At 37.3% G+C, this 25,417-nt stretch overlaps 1 protein-coding gene across 2 annotated transcripts in view; it reads left to right on the plus strand.

Annotated features, from left to right (window-relative positions):
- Positions 1-25,417, plus strand: part of LOC142435576 (ubiquitin carboxyl-terminal hydrolase 9X-like) — a 188,143-nt gene that overhangs the window by 14,090 nt on the left and 148,636 nt on the right. For both annotated transcript variants that reach the window (XM_075539809.1, XM_075539810.1), the window contains exons 2-4: positions 12,937-13,172; positions 18,774-18,916; positions 21,248-21,327. In XM_075539809.1, the coding sequence (XP_075395924.1) occupies positions 13,080-13,172; positions 18,774-18,916; positions 21,248-21,327 (316 nt within the window). In that variant the 5' untranslated portion in view covers positions 12,937-13,079. The remainder of the gene's footprint in view (positions 1-12,936; positions 13,173-18,773; positions 18,917-21,247; positions 21,328-25,417) is intronic.

The raw sequence follows: 25,417 nt of genomic DNA on the forward strand, positions 1-25,417 counted from the left end.
CAATCAGAAAATTATTTTTCATTGCTACTTCGTAAGTGTAATTTTGCTACTGTTATGAAAATTGGATGATTTCTGTGAAAGGGTCATTCGACTCCAAATGAGTTGAGACCCACAAGTTGAGAACCGCTGTCTTAAACCCAGGTAGCAGCTTTCATATCTGAGAAGCAGAAGCAGAACCAGGAGCCAGAGCATGGAGCAAAGTGGTGAACTTTCCAACCCCAGAGAAAATATAGCTGAGTGCTTTGCAGCTGAAGGTTTGCTGTGGCCTGGGATAATTGGGAAGCTAAATACAGGGACATGGAATTGAGTGCATTAGGGCTGAAACTTAATATAGGGTGTCTCTGCATTTACTTGAGGGTGATAACCCACAAAGCTTGGGCTGGAATGTCTTTGGATTGAGGCTTCATAACCTGTCCTGTTAACAACTATCTTAACTATTTTCTCATTGGCATTACAACCTGTTAATATACTTAGTAAATATTTTAATCTTGAAATTTGTCTGTGGGTTCCAGTAGCTATGGCAGAGGATATTAGATCAGAAAGAGGTAAAATGTTATGGGCCACTGAGTTGGTTCTGCTTCATAGCAGCCTTGTGTACAACAGAAGGAAACACTGCCCAGTCCTGTACTGTCCTCATAATTGTTTTTATGTTTGAGTCCATTATTGCAGCTACTGTTTTAATCCATCTTGTTAAGGGCCTTCCTCTTTTTAGTTTTTCTCCCTTTACCAAGTGTAATTTCCTTATCCAGGGATTGGTCTCTAGTGATAACATATCCAACGTATTGGGAGACAAAGTCTATCCTTGCCTCATTTTGCGGTTCTTTGCCAAGGCATATTTGTTCTTTTGGCAGTCCATGATACTTTCAATATTCATCGCCATTTTCCTACTTAAAATGCATTGGGTGTTCTGTCTTCCTTATTCATTGTCCACCTTCCGCATACGTAGGAAGCAATTGAAAACACAGCTTAATCTGTAAAATAACATTTATGCTCCTCTTTAAAGAGTTCTTTCAGAGCATATTTAGCAAGTGTAGTGTATCCTTGATCTCTCAACTGTGCTTCCATGAGTGTTGCTTGTGGTTCAAGCAAGACAAAATCCTTGATAAACTTAATTTTTTCCCTCCATTTATCATGGTGTTACTTATTAGTCCAATTGTAAGGATTTGGGTCTTTTTGACATCAACTGGTAATCTATAATGAAGTATGTAATCCTTGATCTATGTCAGCAAATACTTCCAAGTCCTTACTTCTCAGCAGGCAAGGGTGTGTCATCTGCATATCACAGCTTGTTAATAAGCCTTCCTCCAATCATGAATTCTTGATATAATCCATATACTCCATTCACCATTCCTTTTGAATCATTTTCAGGATAGCAAACCATATCATTTTCTTATTCAGAATGGTCAAAATTAGTTAGAATGTCTATTTCTATATATTTCATTTTATTTTGTACAACTTTGAATTTTCCTAGATTTGTACTTCATACCTTCCTAATTTTGATGATTAGATTTTTGCTTTTGTTTAATTTTCAATTGAGTTGTGTCTCATCAACAAGTGAAAGTGTCAAAGGCTTTACTCCCACAGGCTTTATTCCTTCCTCATCATTAAGGTTGATTCTAGTTTTAGAAGACAAATTCTCTCAGTTATATTTTGACTGCCTTCCAACTGTAGGGACTGATATTTCGGAACTACCTCTGACAATGTTCTGCTTCTTATTATGAGTTATTCAGTATCTGACAATGTTTCAATTCTGTATATGAGGTTTTCCATGGGTAATTACTCAGAAATAGGCAGCCTATTTCTTCTTGATAGTCTGTTGTCTGTGCAGAAACCTGCTGTGGGAAACCTTGCTGACATTTGACAAACCATTAGGGTATGATAAACTTATAGAGAAATGGTGGGTGTTAGATCATAGATAAAGTAACAAAAACAATTGCCATCTGTTAAATGCTGACTCAGCAAACCCTTGAGGACTTTCCAAAACTAACTGTGTATGGGAGTAGAAAGCCCAGTTTTTCTCCTGAGAAGCTGCTGATGGTTTCAAATTGCAAGCAGAGCCCAACTTTGTAACCACTACACCATCAGTGCTCCCTTATACGAACCCTATAGAGTATATTAATTCAGACAACACATTTCCCACTGAATTCCTCAAACAGCTCCTGACTTAAAAAAAAAATTTTATTGTGAATTATGTAAAGATTAACAGAGTAGGCCACCAATTTTACATTCAATAATGCATGTTTTGTCCAAATTTCTACATTGCAGTTTTTTCAGTGTACTTCTCCCATTTCCTTCTTGTGCTTATTGTTTTTATTACTTTCTAATTGCACTGAATTTGTCCTTAGGTAAATACTGTCCTTTTGATTTTGAATGGTTTATTGTTCTAACGTGGGAGTGAGTTTAGTTCGAGATCTAAAGTGTGCTTAAAAGTCCTATCTTATTGACCTCTTCCTCTTAGGTTTATAACAAAATTTACATATCCTACACTTCCACAGTTCAGTGGTATTTTAAAAGTGTGTACATAACATTATCTCAATCAGTTCCAGTTGTCTTCTCTCTGCTATTCATTTGCTCCCCAAAGCCCTTACCCTCCCACCCTCAACAAAAAAATCCTCAACAAGCCATTAGATCAATTACTGTCTCTATGTATTCTTACCTTTCTGTATTTTATATGCTGGGAAACATGCCAACGACCAAAAAGGGGTGGGGAAGGGCAACCAGCAATATTAAAATAAACTAAAGGAAAAATCTATGTTAAGAAACAAGGGAAAAATATTTACAATAATCTGACTATGCCCATTCACTGTGGTCAGAGAGAATCTTCTAGAGGATTAATCTGTAATAGGTATTCTGGGGATGGATTTTGGGTTTCCAGTGTCCTTCGTAGCCTTCTAAAAATTGGATATACACAATTTGCATTTTGATACTTTCCCCCTCCATTATATTGAAATTTTATTAATTGTCATCTTTGCATCATATAGGCTGGTGGGCTTCTTCCATTTGGACTTATTTGATGCCTCAATTGTTTGAATACTTGTTTGATTACAAGCCTTTAAGATTCCAAATGCTGTTCTTATCGATAGCCAGGCACCATCTTCTTTTTTCACCACACTTTACTGTAGTAACCATTATCTTCAGTGATCTTTTAATAAGATAAGTCATTCATCATGTCCTTGTCTTAAAAATAAGTATTCCTTGCATAGGAATCAGAATAAGTGGGAGCCCAGAATCCATTCACTTGTCCACAGCTTATGTATCACTCTGGTTTAATGTGATGATCTCATTATCATTTTATAACAAAACATCATTATCAGTGATCTCCCTAGGGCATAAGGCAATTCTGTTGATAGCATTGTCCAATTCTTTGTCTTCACCACCCACTCTTTTATTTTTAAGTTTAAAGAGAACATTTAAGTTTAAAGTGGGCAAGAACAGGACAATTTCAAAGACTTGTCAGCTAGATGAGGGAGGCTATTAGCTCAAGATCTTAATTGTTTCCAAGGGTTTGCTGTAATATATAGCTTTAAAAAGGAAATTTGAGGTCACTCCTAGAGCAGAATCAGGGCCATAATTGTGAGTTTTTATTATGGAGGGGTTAAGAACTGTAAATACTGGCCCAGAGGTTCTTCTGGCAGTCAGAGTATGACTTATGACTGCGGCCCCTTTTTTGATGATCCATCAAAGACCCAAATAAGGCTCAGAGAATTATCTTCTCCAGCCTGGCAAGTATACTCTGAGTGAAATGATGGTTCTCCTCATTGGTTAGGCACAGGGAATTTTGCATAGCCTTAATCCACTTGGTGACTCTGCAAATGGAGTTTGGGCTTGAATTGGCATCTGTATCTTCAAACTTGGTGCTCAGTTTTGATTCTTAATATGATGCCCTCTTCTGGTCATGAATTTTATTAACAATCCTTGGACTACAGAGGCTGGTGAGCTTCTTTTCATGTGGACTTCTTTTAGGTGACATTTCTTTTACATGATTATTTGATTTATCCCAGGCACTGTTCTTTCAGATAGCTGGACACCATCTGATGTCTGTACCACACATAGCATGACTTTTCAGGGAAGTTCACCAAACACTATTGGATAAGAGTCTTTTAAATTTGGTGTCTGATTTATATGTGTAGTCCTTTTGCTTTTTGCTTTTATTTTTGTTGGTTTGCTTAGTTTCTTTGTTTTGAGTTGTTACATTTGTTGATTTCTGCTTATTGTTCTATTTTGGTCCTGTTTTTACACGTATTTTTTATTTCTCCTTGTCTAGAAATAACCATACCTCTTCATATTTCATGGGATAGTTTTGTTTGGTATAAGATTTTTGTTTGGTATTTTTATTTTCTTATTAAGTTTAAAATATGTCATTTTGCCTTCATGCTTTCTGCCTAGAGATCTGAGCATATTTTCACCTCTTCTATTCTGCTAAGTAAGTTTTCTTCCATGACTTTTAGTATTGTATTCTCTGTAGATTTTTACTGATTTTTCTGCCCCAGAATCCCAATGAGATATAGGTTTATTCTCTTTGATGCTGTCCCACATGTTTTGTATTGTTACCATATTGTGTAACTCTGTTGTCATTTACCTCTGGCTTTCTAGTTGCTGTAGAGTTTCTACTTTTTTTCATTATTTTCTTAACATTTCTTCCATCCATTGAAAGTATGTGAATATCATGCTTCTGAATTTACCATATATATTCAAGTATAAGCCAACCCAAATATGAGCTGAGGCACCTATTCTTTTTATTAAAACTGCATTAAAAATGTGCTGAAAAACTCTGCTTATACACAAGTACATACAGTAATATCTGTGATTTCCAAGTCCTTTGCAGAATGTTCATCTAAATCTGCATTTTGTAAACTAGTTTTTGCTTGTTTGAGTGTGTTCATGTGTAGTTGCTGTTCCTGCAATATAGTGGAGTAGCTGTTTTGGATGAGTTGTGACACCCAAGCTTAATAGACTCATTTAAGGGTGATACTGGCAAAGAATAAGAGAAATCACAAAATTGAAGGAGAGAGGAAGGAGTAAAAAAGAAAGTAGAAGAAAAAGACTTAGAGAATCTATTAGAGGAAAAATAAGAGGAGGGAGGGAAAGGTTCTATTAGGGAGGCTATCTTTCTGAGGTCCAGGAGTAGGAGGGATTGTAAAAGGACAAGCTGATTTGTTTTAGAAGAAGTAAGAGTGATCCTTAAAGGCAAAGATGCTGAGACTTTGTCTTACAAACTTTGGACAGTGAGTAAGGAAGACCAGAAAACAATTGATGGTCTGTATTATGATTTTGGTGAAGTGCTGTGCTGTAGGCTACCAGAAGAACAAAGATATGTAAGGAAGTATAGCCAGAAGGTTCCTTAGAAGCAACATTTTGTCCTACTATACTTGATATCTTATATGGTAATATAGAAAGAAAAACCATCTTACAACAACCCTATTAAAGACTTGTAAATCTTTATGGGAACAAACATATTCTCATCTTTCTCTCTCAAAGTGGTGGGTAAATTTAAAAGCAATTGTTCTGACAACATTTTTAGATATTTGAACACTCGGAGGAATTGCATATGCACTCAGAAAATCTCAATGGAATTTGTGGTATAAAAAATGCTAAAATAAAAGACAAAGCATCACCATCTGGTTGTTTGGTACTTTTTCTCTCTACATTGTATACTGGAGTAACAAAAGCAAGGTAATAAAAATGCATAAAGTATAATGCGTTTTATGAAATAAATCAATAAATATTACAATCATAGTTCCATCTAATTTTTTATATCTATAGACAGAATGAATATTATTATGGGTTCTTAAACATACTGTTGCGCAGATGAAGGTTAAAAATGATTAAGTTTTGTGTATTTATTATTTCCACATTGGGCAACTAGCCAGCTGAACTCAACAAAAAAATTAGGCCACTGGTTCTGCCAAACCAGGTGTGAAACAGCTTAAGCTCATGGCTGCAAGCACTATTTCAATTCAATATTTCTGTTAGTCATCCAACGTTACCCAACAGCAAAGACAGAAAAAAGAGGGAGACCCTCAATAAAATGGATTGGCATAGTGGCCACAGAAGTGGGTGTAAGTATAACAGCATTGTGAGATGTTCAGATCTGCCTTGAAACAGTCCTCTTGTACATAAAAAGGGTCATTGAGTCAGGTACAACATCTGACTTTAGCAGCAACAACTAATAATTAACATTAGGGTAGTGTACTGGTTAAATTTATTTGAATTACACCGCTGGCTTAAGCAAAGAAGCAATTGGGAGGATGGCACAGGACAAGGAAGTATTTTTTCTGTTGTGCATAGGTTTCTATGGGTCAGAAATATTTAATGGCACCTAACAACAATAATAACTAATGATTGTGAGCATTTCTTCCTATGAGGGCTGTAATGTCTTATTTTGGTGAATTATCTGTTTATAGCTTTTGTCCACTTAAAAGTGGATTTACCATTTATTGTATTCAAGGTGAGTCCTAAATTTTAGAGGTGAGTCCTTTATCAATAGTTATAGAAGAATCATTTGTCAAAGTCATACTTCAAACTCCTCAAGTCATCGGACAACACATTTTAAATTACCACACATATTCATGTATAAGCCGAGTTTTCAGCACAAAAATGCTGAAAAACTGGTTCGGCTTATATACGGGTCAGTGGCATGAATGGATGTCATCTGGTCAAGCCCGACTAAAAAAAGGAGGAAATCTCATGAAGCCTGACATAGAGTTAATAGCAAAGTGGGTTCAAGATGCATGGGAAGACATTCCAGAAGACATGGTGCGACGTGCCTTCCAGAAATGTAGTATTAGTAATGCTACGGATGGCAGTGAAGACTGCGCTTTCTATGAAATGACAGTGATCTCAGTGAGGACTACGTCTATGATGACCTCACACCAGCTTAAGCTCTGCATTGGGATATGGATGATGATGAAGAATCCAGTTTTGAAGGATTTTAACTCTACATTTTAACTTGGTTGCTGATTGAGCTCAGGGAATAGTATTATGTTGAACCTATTTTCCACTTATTGTACTGGTTTACTAATATTAACTGACTTGTCCTTTTATTTATGTTTTTATTTAAAATAAATATTTAAATACATTACCTCACTGATGTCTCAAATTTTAGTAATTTTATTTTCATTTGTTTTGATTATTGAAACTCACCAATAGCTTCTGCATTTTCCACCCTAGGCTTTTACTTGAGTCAATCAGTTTTTCTGGTTCCCCGGGTAATAATTAGATGCCTCAGCTTATACTCGGGTCGGCTTATATTCGAGTATATATAGAGTGTTTCATATAGATTATGCATATGTAACAATGAGTATGTTTGCCATTGCTTTTCCTTTCTATTACATTTCTAATGCTTCTTGAGTTAATGTTTCTAAAAACAATAACAACATGAATCATGTTTATAGTTATACAAATAGATATCCAGTGTGCCAACAACACTTGTTAAAAAGAGTATTGTGGGGAGGAGATGAGCCAGTCAGAGTACAAGGTAGCAACAATTAAATGCGTCCCCCCCCCATGCCCCGCATATCATGATCCCAATTCTACTTTACAAATCTGGCTAGACCAGAGGATGTACATTGGTACAGATAGGAACTGGAAACACAGGGAATCCAAGGGTGGATAATCCCTTTAGGACCAGTGGTGTAAGTGGCAATACTGGGAGGATAAAAGGAGGGTGCCTTGGAAAGGGGGAACCAGTTATAAGGATGTATATGTGACTTCCTCCCTGGGGGACAGACAACAGAAAAGTGGGTGAAGGGAGACGTCAGACAGTGTAAGATCTGACAAAATAATAACTGATAAATTACTATTTATGAGGGAGGGAAGAGCGGGGAGGGAGGGGTACAATGAGCTGATGCTGGGGTCTTATAGGTGGAGAGCAAATGTTTTGAGAATGATGTGGACAATGAATGTACAAATGTGCTTTACACAATTGATGTATGTATGGATTGTGTTAAGAGTTGTATGAGTCCCTAATAAAAAGATTTTTTTAAAGTATCTTCCCTCTAAAATGAATTTAGGTTTTGTTTTTAATCATTTTATTAGGGCTCATACAACTCATCACAAGCCATCCATCCATTGTGTCAAGGATATTTGTACATCTGATGCCATCGTCATTCTCAAAACATTTGCTTTCAATTTGAGCCCTTGGTATCAGATCCTCATTTGTCCCCTCCCTGCCAACTGTCCCTCATGAGCCCTTGGTAATTTATAAATTATTATTATTTTGTCATATCTTGCCCTATCCGGAGTCTCCCTTCCCCCGCCTTCTCTGCCATCCATCTCCCAGGGAGAAGGTCACATGTAGATTCTTGTAATCAGTTCCCCCTTTCCATCCGACTCACCCTCCACTCTCCCAGCATCGCCCCTCACACCCTTGGTCTTGAAGGTATCATCCACCTTGGAATCCCTGTGCCTCCAGCCCCCATGTGTACAAACTCTGCCCTATGCAGTCCTGCAAGGTAGAATTCGGATCATAGTAGTTGGAGGGAGGAAGCATCCAGGATCTGGGGGAAAGCTGTGTTTTTCATCGGTACTACCTTGCACCCTTACTGACCCATCTCCTCTCCTAAACCCCTCCATGAGGGGACCTCCAGTGGCCAACACTTGATCCTTGGGGCTCCAATCTGCTCTTTCCTCTTCATTCAATATGGTATATATATATATACCTTTTTTTTTTTTTTTGCATGATGCCTTATACCTGGTCCTTTTGGCACCTCGTGATCGCACTGGCTGGTGTGCTTCTTCCATGTGGGCTTTTTTTGCTTCTGAGCTAGATGGCCGCTTGTTCACCTTCAAGCCTTTAAGACCCCAGACACTATCTCTTTTGATAGCCGGGCACCATCAGCTTTCTTCGCCACATTTTCTTATGCACCCATTTGTCTTCAGCGGTCCTATCATGGAGGTGTGCAGCCAATGATAACGATATTTTGTTCTTTGATGCCTGATAACCGATCCCTTCGGAACCACTAGATCACACAGGCTGGTGTGTTCTTCCATGTGGGCTTTGTTGCTTCTGAGCTAGATGGCCGCTTGTTTATCTTCAAGCCTTTAAGACCCCAGTCACTGTTTCTTTTGATAGCCGGTCACCATCGGCTTTCATCACCACATTTACTTGTTCACCCACTTTGGCTTCAGCAGTTATATCGGGAGAGTGAGCATCATAGAGTTCCAATTTAATAAAAGAAAGTATTCATGCATTGAGGGAGTGTTGGAGTAGAGGCCCAAAGTCCTTTCACCACCTTAATACTTAACCTATAAATATAGACACATAGATCTATTTCCCCATCCTCATATATATAGTTGCTTGTACATGTCTTTGTCTAGACCTCCATAAATGCCCCTTGACTCCTAGCTCTTTCCTCCATCTCCCTTGACCTTCCTCCTGCCCCACTATCATGCTCCGTCACCACCTGGGCTACAGCTATACCTCTTCTCTACACAACCTTACCCTTGATCATTCCCCACCAGGCCTGCCACTCCCCCTTCTCTACCATTTTGGGTCCCATGTTGTTCCCTTGTCCCTGTGTTTGTTAACACCACTTCCTTACCCCACTACCTCCCCCCCCACCCCAAGTCCCCCCGGAACTGTCTGTCCCATTGTTTTTCCTCCAGATCGTTGATCCAGCCTGTCCTATTCAGACAGACCTGTGGAGACACTATCATGCACGAAAACAAGACAGAGGAAAACAAAGCAACAGTATACAACCGGACAACAAAACAACAAAAACCGCTGACAAAGAACAAAACACTTCACAAAAGAAAAGCTTGTAGTTAGTTCAGGGATCGTTTGCTGGCCCTTAGGAGCGTTTTCCAGTCCAGTCTGTTGGGGCACCACGCCCTGGCCCCAAAGTCCACTTTTAGCATTCCCTGGGTGCCTTGCCACTCCATTCTCTTGCTGTTCCACTGCACTCCCCCAGTGCTTTGCCTCGGTGTGGTGGGATCAGGTCAGGTGCAATTCCCACACTCTTGACTCTGGTGCTGTCTCCTGTTTCGCCCTTAGTCAACGGTGGGGCATCATGTCTCATAGTGGGGCCAGCCATGTTGTCCTCTCTGTGGACTGGCTGCTCTACTCAAGAACATCATCCTCACGGCCTGGTGGGCCAGGCTGTGTTCCACTCTCTCCTCCTGCCCATTCATCTGCTCCTGTGTGCTCTGATCAGATATGTCCATCTCCCGGAGCTGCAGAATCAATGTCATCCTTTGAAACAAATTCTTTTTGGGGGAGGGGCAGGAATCCAACTTAATTTTTGGTGCTGGGTCCAGCCTCCCAGACCTCTCCACTGGTTCCCTATTCCACGCCGGGATATTGCATTCACATCTTGCAGCACTGGGTTGAAGTCTGGTCCCATTTTCCCTGTGGAGATATAAACAATACCCTCCCCTTGGGTGGATTAATGCCCCATGACCCCACTACCCTTTTCTTCCTTGTATTCATCCTTTTGTTTTCCTTTCCCCACCTCCTCCACTGTTGTCTACCATGTGCATCCCTGGTTTTCTCATATGTTTGTTGGCTATTCGGATTTCTGTCCCTGTAAAATTTCTGTTCAGGTCCTTTGCCCACCTTTCAAGTGGGCTATCAGTTTTTTTCTTTTTGGAAGCTAGTATAGTATTGTAGATTTGAGTAACAAGGCCTTTGTCTGATGTGTCATTGCTAAAGATGTTTTCCCAGTCTGTGGACTCTCTTATTACTCTCGGTGAATTCTTTAGATGTACACAAGTGTTTTATCTTCAGTATATCCCATTTGTCAATTTGTGCCTCCTTTGTGTTGTGTCCTTCCCTATTTCTGATAGCCTGTGTATTCCTTGAGCCAAAGTTCTCAAGTTGGTCCCAGTTCCCTCATTGATGGCCCTAATAGTTTGGGGTTTAACTTCCATGTCTGTGATCCACCTTGACTTTATTGTGCATGGAGTGAGATAAGGGTCTTGCTTCATTTTTCTGCATGTTGATAGCCACTTTTTCCAGCACCACTTGTTAAAGAGGGCATTGGCTTCCCATTTGATATTTTTGTGGCCCTTATCAAAGATCAGCTGTGTGTATGCTGATGCTTTTATTTCTGGGTTTTCAGTTCTTTTCCATTGGTCTGAGTATGTGTCATTGTACCAATACCATGCAGTTTTGAGAACTGTGGCTGCATAGTATGTGCCAAAGTCAGGTAAAGCAAGCCCTCCCACAGTGTCCTTTTTGAGTATGGCAGCATTTTAAGACGTGTCTATAGTTTATTTGTGTAAGTAATCTTACTATTTTGTAAATTAATCCACATGATAAGTAAGAAAATTGCATTCATTCTACAGTATTATGTAAATATTATATTATGCAACATTTAAACTTATTTTCTTATAACTGATGGAGAAAAATGTTTATGAAGTAAAAAAACAGGATTTGAAATTTTCGCTTTTTCATCTCCCTTTATTTTAAGGTCATTTTTTTGGAGGCTCTTACAACTCTTAAAGTGTACACCAATTGTATCAAGCATATTTGTTCAAAGATTGTCATTATTTTCTAAACATCATTATTTTCTAAACTTTTTATTTGAGTCCTTGGTATCAGCCTCTTTTTTCATTCTCCCCATCTCCCATGACCCCTTGGTAAATTATAAATTATTATTTTCATATTTTAAACTAACCCATGTATCCCTTCCCTCATGGTGTTGTACCCCCTACCTCTCTCCACCTTCTCCCTACCCTTCTAGTAGTGCTACTCCCATTTCTGTACCTGAGGAGTTTTCCGAACTGGATTCCATGTGTCCTCAGCTCTTACCTGTACCTGTATACCTGCAGCCTAACCCACAGTGAAAGGCAGAATTGTGGTCATAATTGTGTGGGGTGAGGAAGCCTCAAGGAATCAGAGGAATATTGCATGGTTCATTAGTGCTATACGCCACCCTGGTTGACTCATCCCTTTCATGTGACACTTCTGTTAGGGGATGTCTCATTGTCTACATATGGGTTTTGGGCCTCTTTCCCAACACCTCTCATTTTCAGCAATATGTTTTGGGTCATCTTATGTCTGTTAACTGATCATGTTGATCGCACAGCCGGTGTGCTTCTTCCATGTAGGCTTGTTGGTTCTCTGCTAGATGGTCACTTGTTTAACTTCAAGCCTTTAAGACCCCAGATGGTATATCTTTTTGATAGCCGGGCACCAACAGCTTTCTTCACCACCTTTACTTGTGCACTTATTTTGTCTTTAATGATTGTTCCTGGAGGATGAGCATCACAGAATGGCAGGTGGTTAAAACAAAGTGTTCTTGTGCTGAGAGGGGAGGGCTTAAGCAGAAGGTCAAAATCCATCCACTTCCTCAGTGTATTACCATATAAATATATATACATATTCCAATACCTCTATTTTTATGAATTAATAAATTTACATTAGTACACACTTATATTTATACCTCTGTCCATAGCTTTGCTGCTTGGATCTTTCCTGTTTCTTTTTGCTTTCTTTTCCCACATCTTGTTTGCCCTTCTTATGCCTCTTAGTAATTCCTCTCAGCTAGATTGCTTTTAATCCATAATCCCAGGATCTCTATGTCCTCCTCATTACTGATTTTAATTCCCGAGTTGCTCCTCTGTCTATGGAGTTGTTTACTCACCACTTTCTTCCCCCGCCTCCTCACCTTTATTCTTTTAATTATCTATTTTTGGAACTGTGGTGGTGGCTTGGGGGTGGTTAGGCATAGGGCTGTTAACAGGTTAGTGATTTTAACCCCTAGTGGGAAAAAGGAGTTTGATTTTTTTGCATAAGGATTTACAGGGTCAGGAACTTTTAAGATGCAGTTCTTTGATAGGTGGACTACAGATCAGAATCCATTTGATGGAATTATGGTTTTGATATTATTGACTATAAATGCTTTGGCAATGTTGCAGTTCCTGTTAAAAGTGGTCTCGATTTCTTGGGGTGATATTTTATACTAAATCTCTTGTCTTTTTTTCTTCTTTTAGGTTATAAAATGTGCTGTTCTTCAATTGGAGATTTTTAAGATGGACCTACACTGATACTGAATCTTTAAAAAATAGATTCTAATATCTTCTCTCGTGACAAAGAATAGGCAGGCAAAATTGCAAAAATTTGTTCTTTGTTGAGTATGACAGCCACAACTCGTGGTTCTCCAGTTGGAGGGAATGACGACCAGGGGCTGGGTTCTCAGGGACAGCCTCAGCCCTTCCATCAGGATCAGGTATGTTATTAAAAATATAAATTAAATCTGTGTTATTATAGGTTTAAAGCTTAAGTTAAAGTTCTATAATCATAAAAAGTATTGGAATTTAGTTTACACTTCAAAAAAATTACCCTTGCCATTCTAAAATTAATGTTAATAGTCACTCAGTACCCCTAAGAAAATGACTGTATTTTACTCCTTCCTCTTAATTAGTGTAAAATGCCTAATACGCTTTGGTCGCTGTATATTTGAATTTTTTATTTTTGTGGAATCTTACAGTAGTAGACCTTTTGTATAGAACTTACTTTGCTAGCAAAATGTTTAAAACACCATTTTTGGTTTTTACATTTCATATGACTTTTTAAAAAAACTCATGAATTAAGTGATGGTTTACAGAAAATAGAATGCTCATTTTACATTTAATTATTCATAAATACATTTTATTTCAGCTCTTCCATTTCAATCCCCTTAATGTACCATCCCTTAATTCTGCTTCCTGCTTCCTGTTTTCATTCATCTTTCCTGAATCTTTATCCTTCAAGAGATAATGTCTTCTTCCTCTCAAATGGTTGATTATTTTAATGTATGTTTCAGTTCCAGGCATTTTCCCTCATAATGTCTTCTTGTTTATTGCTGTTTGTGTCACCCAGGTTAATATTGTCTGCCCACTATATATACCTATCCCTTCCTTACTGATCTACCTTTGGTATTCATCAAATCCTTTTGTGACTTCTTTTTAAAAAACTATGAATAGTACTGTTTTCGTACAAAAATTCTCCTTTGGCGAAAGAGTAATTTGCCCATCTTTATGTCCTTTAGGTTTATCTATTTGTTATCTGGTTTTACTGTTTAATATTGTGTAGTATTACATTGTGTGTATAATAACAGAAGCATTTTTTATTCCTTTTTCCATTGATATTTAGATTGTGTGTGTGTGTGTTGCTATTGTGATTAGTGCTCTGATGAACATATGGGTGTGCGCGCATATCTGTGTTGAGGGTCTTATTTCTGTAGCAAAAGAAGTAATGAAAAATTTCTCCCATATCCTACCCTTTTCCACCCAAGGAATTTTCAGCACAGCAAAGTGGTATCAGAAACACCTTGGATTTATTGTTTGGTTTTGAATAAATTTTTGGTTGTTCTGTGTTCAGAAACCTTTTACCATTGCCAAATTTTTCATGACTCCCACATCCAGTTATAGGACCCTCTATGGAGTAGCAACAGAGTTTAAAAAACTTTGCTCTAGAAGTGGGATTACCATCTATAGTGCCACTGGCTGATGAGACTTCTAGTCCCTGTATTTGACAGCATTAGTTGTTTTTGCTTGAGTGAGTTGGTAGCTCTTTGTTTTGATGTATATTGTGAACTTCATATTTTTGTTGTTCTGCCTGATTGTCTTTCTTGGTAAAATATCACATCTTATCCTCTGTCCATTTTGAGTTGCATTATCTTTTTCTTGTTGAGCTGCTGAAGAACTGTATAAACTTTAGAGATTCATTCTCTTGTCCAATATGCCATTGCTAATTTTTGTTACTCAGTCTAAGTTCTCTTTTAATGTTTTCCTTTATGTTTGATAATAGGTTATGCTATGTGTTATGACCTGTAACTTTGTCTATATTTTTTGAAGGTCTTTATAGTGCTAGCTTTTACATTTATGACTTTGAGCCATCTTGAGTTCATGTTTGTGTATGGTGTGAGGTATGACTCCATTTTTCTTCTGTAGATGAATATTTGGTTTTATTATCAGCATTTTCTTCCCATTTAATGTGTTTGGATCCCTTGTCAAAGATAAGTTCTCCATAGATAGATAGTGAATTTATAACTGATTAATATTCTGTTGGATTTACATACAATGCCCCATGTTTGTGAATTTTCCTGTTTTGCCTGTTTCCATCTTTTGTCTATGATGAATAATGTTGTAATAAACAGTCTTCTGCATGTTTCTATATACGTTCTTCTTTTCAGTGCTTTGAGATTTATTGCTAGGGTTAGGGTTAATTGGATATATGTGACATTTATTTAATTTTTTTATGAACCACCCAACTTTTCTATAGTGTCTACCATTTTGCATTCTCATTAGCAAGTTGTTGAAGACTGTAGTAACTCCACATTCTCTCCAAAGCTTTTATTGTTTGTTTGTTTATCAATTATCCTAGCAGAGTTTTAGTAAAATGTCTTTGTGTGTCAGTCCACTCTTATTATTTAAGGAAAAAGAACCTTTGTTATTTGGTGTTTTAAAGTTCTTGGATACTGACAATAAAGGAAGCACTTTGAACCCACAGGCCAGTCAGAAGAGGGTATTTCAACTAGTGATACCATTGCTTAGGATCTGGATTGAAAGCAGAGAATACACTAAAGATGTTTGTTTAAGTTTTACTAACCATGCAAAGGGATTTGACTATGGGATCACAACAAACTAGAGAACATTAAGAACAGAGATAATTCCAGAATATTTTGTTGTGCTCATATGGAACACCATGCATGAATCAAAGGCAGCTATTCAAATAAAACAAGGGACTACTACTGCAGGGTTTAAAATCAGGAGAGGTATGCATCAGGGTTGTATCCTTTCACTGTACTTAAATTCAAGAAGAATGCCATTGCATTTGCCATCAGAAATACCAATCTTGAAGCCCAATACTTTCTTTAGAGGATAATACCTGTGTACAGTACAAAGAAATCCAGTCAGTACAATTATATATCAGTCATAAACCAACAAAGTTTGTGGTGAAGAAATTGAAGAAATTTTTCAATTTCAGCCTGAAATTGATCAAACATGCAGTCAAGATGCAATAATAAATCTTGTTGATATGTATGTAAAAATTGGAAACAGGAAGTAGTTCAAAATATGGTCTTCGTGATAGAAACTGGAGATTGTATGATGAAACTTTTAGAGGCCAATGACTTCATTACAAATAACATTTTTTAACAATACATTGTCACATTACTGTACACGTGGTATATACACATTCCATCTCCCAATGGAATACACAGAAACAAAATTGGTTGCATCTGTGGAAAGAGACCATGGAGAGATTAACTCAGTATCAGCATATAGACCAAGGCCAGGATCTGACTGTTCAACAAACCTACAAACTTATCTATTGCTTATATGTACGCATAGATTGAACCTTAGGAAAATTAAAACAAGGCCACAAAAGCCAAATCACTATCTGGCATATATCCTATCTGAATTTTGAGAACATCTCAAGGACTGACTTTCTATATTGAATACTAATGATAGAAGACCTTAAGAGTGATGGAGTGTCACCAAGAGCATCATACATGAGGCAGTAAAAGGTCATTAAAAAGGAGTGAAATAAAACATCAAAGAGGATGTCAGAAGAGACACTGACTTTGCTCTTAATCAGAATTACTAAGGCAAATAGAAAAAATGAAAAGAGCTGAATAGAAAATTGCAAATAGCTCTGGAGGAGAAAAAAATAAAATATTACAATGAAATGTATAAAGACCTAGAATTAGAAAACCAAAAGGGAAGATCATGCGCAACATATCTTAAATGGAAAGAGCAAAGAAAAGGTTCAAGTCTCAAGCTGCAATATTGGAAGATTTTATGGGGAAAATATTGAATGAAAAGAACTAGTTGACATTCAACCCTTTCAAGAACTTAAAATGATCAAGAGCCAGTGATACTGAAGAAAACAGCCGAAACTGTAAGGAAGACATTAGCCAAAAACCTGGCTCCAGGAATTGATGGAATACCAGTTGAAATGTTTCAGCAAGCTGTTAAAGCACTGGAAGCACTTGCTCATATATGCTGGGAAGTTTGGAAGACAGTTACTTGGCCAGCTTACTGGAAGAGATCCTTATTTGTGTTCATTTCAAAGAAAGATGAACCAAAAGAATTCTCAAGTTATAGAGTAATGTCATTGATTGCACATGCAAGGAAATTTTTGCTGAATATCAGCATGACAATGTAATAATAATTTACAAATTATCAAGGGTTCATGGGGGAGGGGGAAAGGGGATGGGAAGGAAAAAATGAGCTGATACCAAGGGTTCAAGTAGAAAAATGATTTGAGAAGATGAGGGCAATAAATGTACAAATGTGCTTTACACAATGTACTGATTGTGATGTGTTGTACAAGCCCCCAATAAGATGAGTTTAAGAAATGAAAAAAAAAACACAAACCCAACATTATCTTGCGGGAGTGGGTGGTGGGTGGTTCAGTCCAGACTTAGAAGTGGAAATAGACAAAGGGATAATATTGCTGATGTAAGGTAGAATTTTGGCTGAAAGCTGACTATCATGTTTAACTTTTTTTTAAATTGACTTTTCAGTTCAACTGATTGGATTTTTAAAGATGTTTAACTGAGTGGACTATAGATAACCATTAGAAGAGTGAGAATTACAGAACACTTCATGTGTTCATGTGGAACTGTACACGAATCAACACACAATTGTGTGAATAGACCAAGGGAATAAAAATACTGTATGGTTTAAAATCAAGAAGGATGTGCATTAAGGTTATAAGCTCTCACCAGATTACTAAATATGTATGCAGAGCAAAATCATAAGATGAGCTAGAGTTTATGAAGAAGGATGCATTATCCAGATTTGAGGAATGTTCGTTAATCTACAGTATGCAGATGAAGCGAACTTTCTTGCTGAAAGTGAGGAGGACCTGAAACATTTTAGATTGCCAAAAGAACAAATACATCTTGAAAGAAGTAGAGCTAGAATATTCCTTAGAAGTGAGGATGTCAGTATTTTACTGAAACCATAACTATGGATTCTGGAATGGAAGATGAGTTTTCAATAGGAATCTCATTATGTAGTGATCAAATTTTTCCAAAGATTCCCAATTACTGAGTAGCTATAGGCAGAGAAGTGGATAACTGTCTTGTTTGTTTATACTATTGACTAATTTTTAGGATCATAATGCAAAAAGGATGGGAGCCCTGGTGGTGTAGTGGGTTACAGGATCACTTGCCAACTATAAAATCAGTTATCTGCAAGGTCAGCAGTTCAAAATCAGCAGCCTCTTTGTGGAGAAAAACGTGTTTTTCTCTCCCATGAAGTATTAAAGTCTTAGAAACCTAAAGGGGCTCTTCTCTGTTGTGTGCGTCATGAATCAGGTTCGACTCTATGGCAGTGATTTTTTTTAGAATTACATAGATTTAATAAGCAAATGTAAAATAATAAAGGATAACTACAGCTGTACTTTTATGAACGGTTTTGTCTAATTGGTATCAGAATGCTCCCCTCCCCCCCCCCCCCACTCACAATTTTGTAGGGGAGGTTTTTATTGTTGCAAAATTGTCAGTTTAGTATTTTTACATTTGCTTTTTCCAGCGACTTGCCAATTAATTACATCAGTCATACTGGGCAAATTTGACCCACATATGATTCTTTTTTCATTATTATAAGCAGAAAATAATTATTACCCTGCCCTTTTTAAGACTTTTAAAAGAGTTATTAACATATGAGAATGCTCATGTTAATGAAATTTTAGAAAACGTAAAATTCCAGTTTGAATAAAAATTAGTGGAAATTTTAATTAAAATTATTATTTCACATAAACTTTGTTGGTGTTACAATTGCTAAATGTTGTATGTGTACTAAGGAAATTTCTGGAAATTTTATTTTAAATTAAGACCTCTTCACTTGATTCTTCCAATGAGAATACCCCAACCACTCCCCCACATGAACATGGTCAAGGTGATCCCCCAAGGCATGAGGATACGGAACCTGTATTTCCACATTCTGAGCTGGCAAAGTTGGATGACATGATCAGAAGGTGAGATTATTGTGGTGTTTCTCTTAATGAATGTAGTAAAGTAAAAAAAAAAAAATCACATTCTTAACATTCCAACTTACCAAAAGGATATATTGCAATGTTACAGTAATTCTACCGTAATAGGGTTAACAAGTTTGTGAATACCATGGTCTTTGTAGTACCTTTCTAATGCGTACATATCTATGGATTTACAAAATTGAAAGGGATCACTGTGAGTAAAGATTAAGGGAGACGTTAGACAATGTAAGACTTGATGAAATAATAATTTATAAATTATCAAGGGTTCATGAGAGGGGGAAAGAAGAGCAGGGAGAGAAAGGAAAAATGAACAGATACCAAGGACTCCAGTAGAAAGCAGTTGGTTTGAGAATGATGATGGCAACAAATGTGCTTGACACAATGGATGTATGTACGAATTGTAATAAGAGTTGTATGAGCCCCAATAAAATGATTGGGTGAAAAAAAAAGATGTCAGATTAATTATACTAAATTAATTTTTAAAAATATGTCAGATTAATGATTCTAGCTGGGATATTTGTAGACTTATAAAAGAGTATTCTTTTTCAGGGCTTAGGAAGATCACCTTTTTTGAACTCCCCAACAGTCTCATTGGCATATAATCCATATGTCATACAATTAAGTAGTTCAATCCATATCAGTAAAAGTTGTACAGTCATTCACAGCTTTAGAATATTTTCATTTTTGTACCCCTTTTATTAGCTCTCCTTTTCCCCAACTACCGCTGCCATATCCCCAAAGGATATAAGTCATTTACTGTCTAAAAATTTACTTAATGAGTGATCACTTCTTTCTGGTATCTTGGTTGCTAGAGTTGCTAGAAGAAATTTCTTAATTCTGTGATGCCCATTTTCTGTGGCAAGAATGCTAATCAATTTTGTGGAGGCGTTGTTAATTTTTCATGAGTAGATAAAAATATCTTTGAAAGCTGCTATCAGAGATGCATCTGCAGCCTGTGCAATGTGTAGTCGGCAGGCCCAGCTGGGAGTCTCATGGTGACCAGTTTGGGTAACTGCTGCACACAGAAGCCTGGCTGGGGTGCAAAAGCCCTTCTTCTGCACCCCGTGCCATGCTGTTCACATGTGGAGTGGTGCCTACTCCTTGAGACTCCTTGCACCTCTTCAGCTCAAAGCAGCAGCAAGGACCAACCTGACTGAAGCTCTCTTGAGATGACCAAGCAGCCAGACTACAAACTGGAGACCACTGAGAATAAGGCAGAACCCACTGTAGCCAAACTTTCCAATTACCTCTGTCATGTAAGGTTTCATGAAGGCCCTGGTGCTGGTCAGGCAGGTAGAAGAGCAGAGCAGCAAACAAATCAACAGCAAGAAATAGCCCCAGCGATGACTGTGATTAAATTTTAAAATACTGAAAGTTTCCCACAAACTTTTTGAAGTTACTTTGTATATCTGTCACACAACTTTTGCCTATTGAGTTCTTTATAAGTTTAAGCCTTGACAGCAATTACAAGAATCTGTTTGCAAGCTACCATACCATGATCCATGTAGTTTTTCCATTACCCCTAATCATAACGGCCCCCCTTTCTCTATACTGACCCTAGTAACTACTAATAAACTCTGTTACCTGTAAAAAAAGATGCTATCATTTTATTTTCAACAGATCATTAATACTAAAACATCCATTTCTTAAAATGGAGAATTGGAGATATTTTGATTTTTCTTAGTTCAGATTATAGAGATGGATGCTTTCTGGAGAGGATTATGTAGATAAGATACATTCCTATATGTTTGGGCTTTTTTCAAAAATTGGAAAGTACAAAATGAGTTTAGTCACTTCTGTGTCTCTTCGTATAGAAGTAAACTCTCAAGGAAAATAGGCCAAGAGGCCCATGATTCAAGGTAATTTAGGGAAATTTGATAGATATCTTTCTGAGCTTAATTAAAGGATAAATCATACTCAGCTTTTCCTTTTGTCTTTGCAAGGACAATCCATACAAGAAGTTTCTCACTCTATCCCTTTCACTACCAAATCCAGCCCTGAAAAAAGACTTCGTAATTTGAACAGGTTATATTTAATTAATAATTATTTATTTTAGTTATATTGTAAGCAGTTAACTAAAAATAAAGTTAATTAATTGAATTTTCATTTCTGTATTCTTGCCTATGGTATGTTTAGCAGTACGGTGTGTAAATATATTATATCTTAGTGTCACAAAGTATAGATAATTGGCCAACTGTGTAAAATACAAATTAAAATATACTAATTTTGTTTCATTTAAAAATTTAATAGTGAACAGAATTACATATGTTTAACCAGTAAACTTTCCCCCTCCCCCTCCATATTCATTCTTAGGCCTAGATGGGTGGTTCCTGTTTTGCCAAAGGGGGAATTAGAAGTGCTCTTAGAAGCTGCTATTGATCTTAGCAAAAAAGGTGAGTGGTGATAAGGTGTGATGTATACTTCATAAAGTAGGTACTCTATATTTCTGTTATTGTTAAGACTTTTTTCATGTTTTTATATACTCCTAGACTATAATATACTACTAACTTTTTCAGTACAGAATATATGAGGGAGGTACCAACAACTGCCCCCATCCAAATTGCAAAACGCCAGAATTGTGCTGGGTTGAGTTTTTGTAGTATACATTTCTTCTGCTGGGCGAGCGTCAAGCAAGTTGCTCTGAGTTAGTGCACCCAGTGGCATCTCCTGTGAAGGTTCTCTCTGGACACTGAATTTTTTCCTGAAAACAGTTTCACTTGAACCTCGTTTTTTTTTGAGATGCCCCATTTAAGAGAACAATGTGTGGCTGTGAATTTGTATTTCTGGATCAGGAAAAATGCTACAGAAACTGTTGTTAAGTCTGGGTACTTTGGAGAAACAAATCCGCAGAAACTCATGTATAAAGGACTTTTATATAAAGATTAAGTGAGCATCCAGAAAACATCCCAGCCCAGTGCTGCTCAAAGCCACAAGTTCAACATTAACTCATATGTTCAACACCAAGCTACAAAGTCTTCCTCCATCTTACAAAACAGACTTAATGACGCCGACTACAGAAGGAAAGCTGAGTCAGTGAATGTTTAAGCATCTCAGTGCTGTCAGGGATCTCCACATGGGTACTCAAGCACCCAGGGCTGCATCGGGTTAGGTCCATGTGGCTTCGTTGGGGATGTCTTGTAGGCAGTCAGCCTTGCAACCTGAAGCAGGGATCTGCTAACGCAGCTGCACCCTGGTCTGACCATCACAAAGCAAGAAACCCGAGAACTAGAAAGGCGAGGCTCACTGAACCATTTATCCCTCTGCCCTTCAATTAACACTACATGTGTTTATGGGCCAGGTTAGTACAATAAACACTCAAAATATGTGACAAAAACCTGATTTGTGCCATATGGGATTGGTTTTGCCACCACGACAATCTGCCTGCTCATCTTAGTGCTCTGGTTTTTGGCAAAAAGCAGCATGCTTCTGTTGCCCCTTAAGGTGCAACATACCTTACTCACCTGACCTCACTCCGTGTAACTTTTTGTTTCCATGAATGAAGGACAGGAAAGTAAAGTGATTTGACAACATAAAAGAGGTAAAGAAAAAATGAGGGAGGTGTTATAAGCCAGCCAAACAGATGTTTGCAAGTGTTCCAAGAATGGAGTTTGATAGATATATTAAATATAAAGGACTGTCCTTTCAAGGTGATTTTGTTTTTTAAAAAGTAAGTACATGATTATGGAGGCAAAAAATAGCGCTTTTTTTTTTGGTGTGTGTGTGGCGGGGGGTTCCTTTCATGTAGTCTAAGAGCAAAAGTACTTAGAAACCTTAAGGCAGTTTTTGAGGCTATATGAAGATCTGGTGATGTAGTAAATAATGCCTTGGCTATCCGAAGGTCATCAGTTGCAATCCATTGGCTGTTGGGGAAAATAATGAGATGTTCTGCTCCAGGAAAGATTTGCAGTTTTGAAAGTTCAAAGGATTGGACTTCCAGGGATCATAATTGACCTAGTTGCAGTGACTGATGAACCTGATAATGTACATGCAGAGTTCTTGTAAATGTTTTATTTCTAAGGAGAAGATACCTTGTTTTTATCCGGTTTTAAGTACTTGTTGCTCAGGCAACCATTTCTAGAATGTCATTCATTGCCTCTGAGTCAATACTGATTCAAAATGACCTTATATGACAGATCAGTACTGCCTGGTTGTTTTCCTAAATGGTGACTTTTTAGTAGAACTCCTCATCTCTGCCTCTTAGAATGCAGTGGATTTGCAAAATTATTTCTATTATGTAAAATAATGTGCTCTAAAAGCATTTTTAAGTAGCCATATATAACTTCAGAAATATTTGTTGAATTTTTTTTTGCATTTAGTCATTTGCTTATTTAGAAAGATAATAATTTTTAAATTTTTATGTGAGTTACATAGATTTGTCATTTAATAAAGCAAATCTGTTGCCACTTAGTTAATTCTGACTAATGGTAGAGTTCCCAGACTGTGACCTTTTCAGCTCAAATAGACAAAATTGGGCAAATTTGTAAAAGATTTTAAAGTAATACAAACAAAAAAGTCACTTTGACGACTTATGTATGCTGTATTTTCAACCACCTTGTGAATATATGAAAGCCAGATGAATTTGGAAGACCAAATAAGTGTTGATTTATTTTAATTAAAGTGTTGGCAAATAATATTGACTATTCTTTGGTCTGACTTAAGAATGAACAAATCTGTCTTGGGAGTAGCATAGTCAGAATGCTTCTTAAAAATGAGTATGATGTCTCACACACTATTGGACCGATCATTACCAAGAGGGAGCAATCAATACCTAGAGAAAGAAATTATATTTGGTCCAGTAAAGGGTCAATGAAAAAGAGTAAATTAATTTATAAGTTGGACTGACAAAGTGACTGCAACAATGGTTTCAGACACACCACAATTGTGAGGAAGAGTCACTGGTACTTGGGTTGTTGTGAGTCAGAACTGGATTCATTTATCCCTAATAACTTTTGGTTATTATACTAATAACTAAAGGTTATTAATAACCTTTCAGTTCCTAATCAAGTACTTAAGCGAATGAATTACTATTTACCAAGGGGAGAACATCCCTTTGAATAGCCCTCACAGACTCAGAAGATTCTTCCTTGTCTTTGGTAGGACTACACAGAGATTTCTAGGTTATAAAAGGCATGCATACATGTATACATTTCTTCCTAGCCAACTAGTCAGTGAGAATTTCTTCTTGGAAAAAGAGATTGCCACCTTGAGACAAAAAAAATCACCTCAAAAGTTCACTGCCATGAGTCAATTTCAACTCACACTGGCCCTGGAGGATAAGGTAGAAAGAACTACACCTGTTGGTTCCTGATACAGTAGTTCTTTTTTTCTTAATCTCCCCCCAAAACAAATTTATTGGCACATTAATTTACATATCACATAATTCAGTAGTTCACATTCAGTCATGTCAAGGAGAACTTTTATACCATCATTACCACATCAGTTTTTAGACCATGTCCCCATAGTTAACATGCCTTCAAAATGAGTTGGGCAGTCACAATCAGTTCTAGTGCTCCTTCTCCCCTCCCACCTTCATCATTCACTACTGAAATTCCCTTCCAAATTACCCACCTCTGCATCCCCTATAACGTTACATCAGTTATGATTATGCACCCATTTCTCCTGTGCTTCACAGTTGGAGGACCCAACATAAAACATTAAAAAAATAAAACCATACTAAGGTGGTAATAATATAATAAAAAAGAATAATATAATAGTATAAAGACAAACACAAATAAATAGAAAAAGACCTTATCAATAGTCAAAAGGCCAAAGGAGAAATTTCTGTCATGGAACCAGTAAGACATACTTGGCCCAGAACAGATTCAAGTTATATGTATAGAGAGGTAAACTGGCCAGTTATCAAGTTCAATCCAGCATAATCAAGATTACAATGGTATTTGCCTGATAGTAAGGCCATTTAAGACTCATGGCTGTGGCTAGAGTGGATCTGCCAGTGGCTCAGTCTGACTAGATACTTTGCAAATGGGTTTTGCAGATAACATAGCCCTCCACAGGTGTTGAGAATTGCTCTGATGCTTTTCTCCTCACCATATTCAAATATTTTAAGTGCCATCTCAGGATGGCTACAAAAGCTGATATGCTTCTATGTGGACTTCCTTGACTCCTCACTTACATGGCTGTTTGTTTGAATACAAGCCTTTAGGACGCCCACACACTATTCATATTGATAGCTAGCCACTATCTGCTACTTTCATCACCATACGCTTTGAGGTTGCATCCTTATTTTCAGTAATCCTTTGAGACAGTAATTCTTTATGGGATTGGAAAGCCTTGTTTTTCTCCCTCAGAGAATTTAATAATTTTGAACTACCAACTTTACTGTTAGCAGCCCCTTGAGTAACCAGTACTACACAAGGGCTCCTGTAGGAAAGCTAAGAGCAAAAAAATTATGCTAAATAATGTGTTCATGAAATACCCAGGGATCGTTTACACATTCACAAGAATTACGCATTCCATGAGAGT

The sequence above is a fragment of the Tenrec ecaudatus genome, chromosome Y (assembly GCF_050624435.1).
Source record: "Tenrec ecaudatus isolate mTenEca1 chromosome Y, mTenEca1.hap1, whole genome shotgun sequence".
In the NCBI taxonomy this organism is placed as follows: Eukaryota; Metazoa; Chordata; class Mammalia; order Afrosoricida; family Tenrecidae; genus Tenrec; species Tenrec ecaudatus.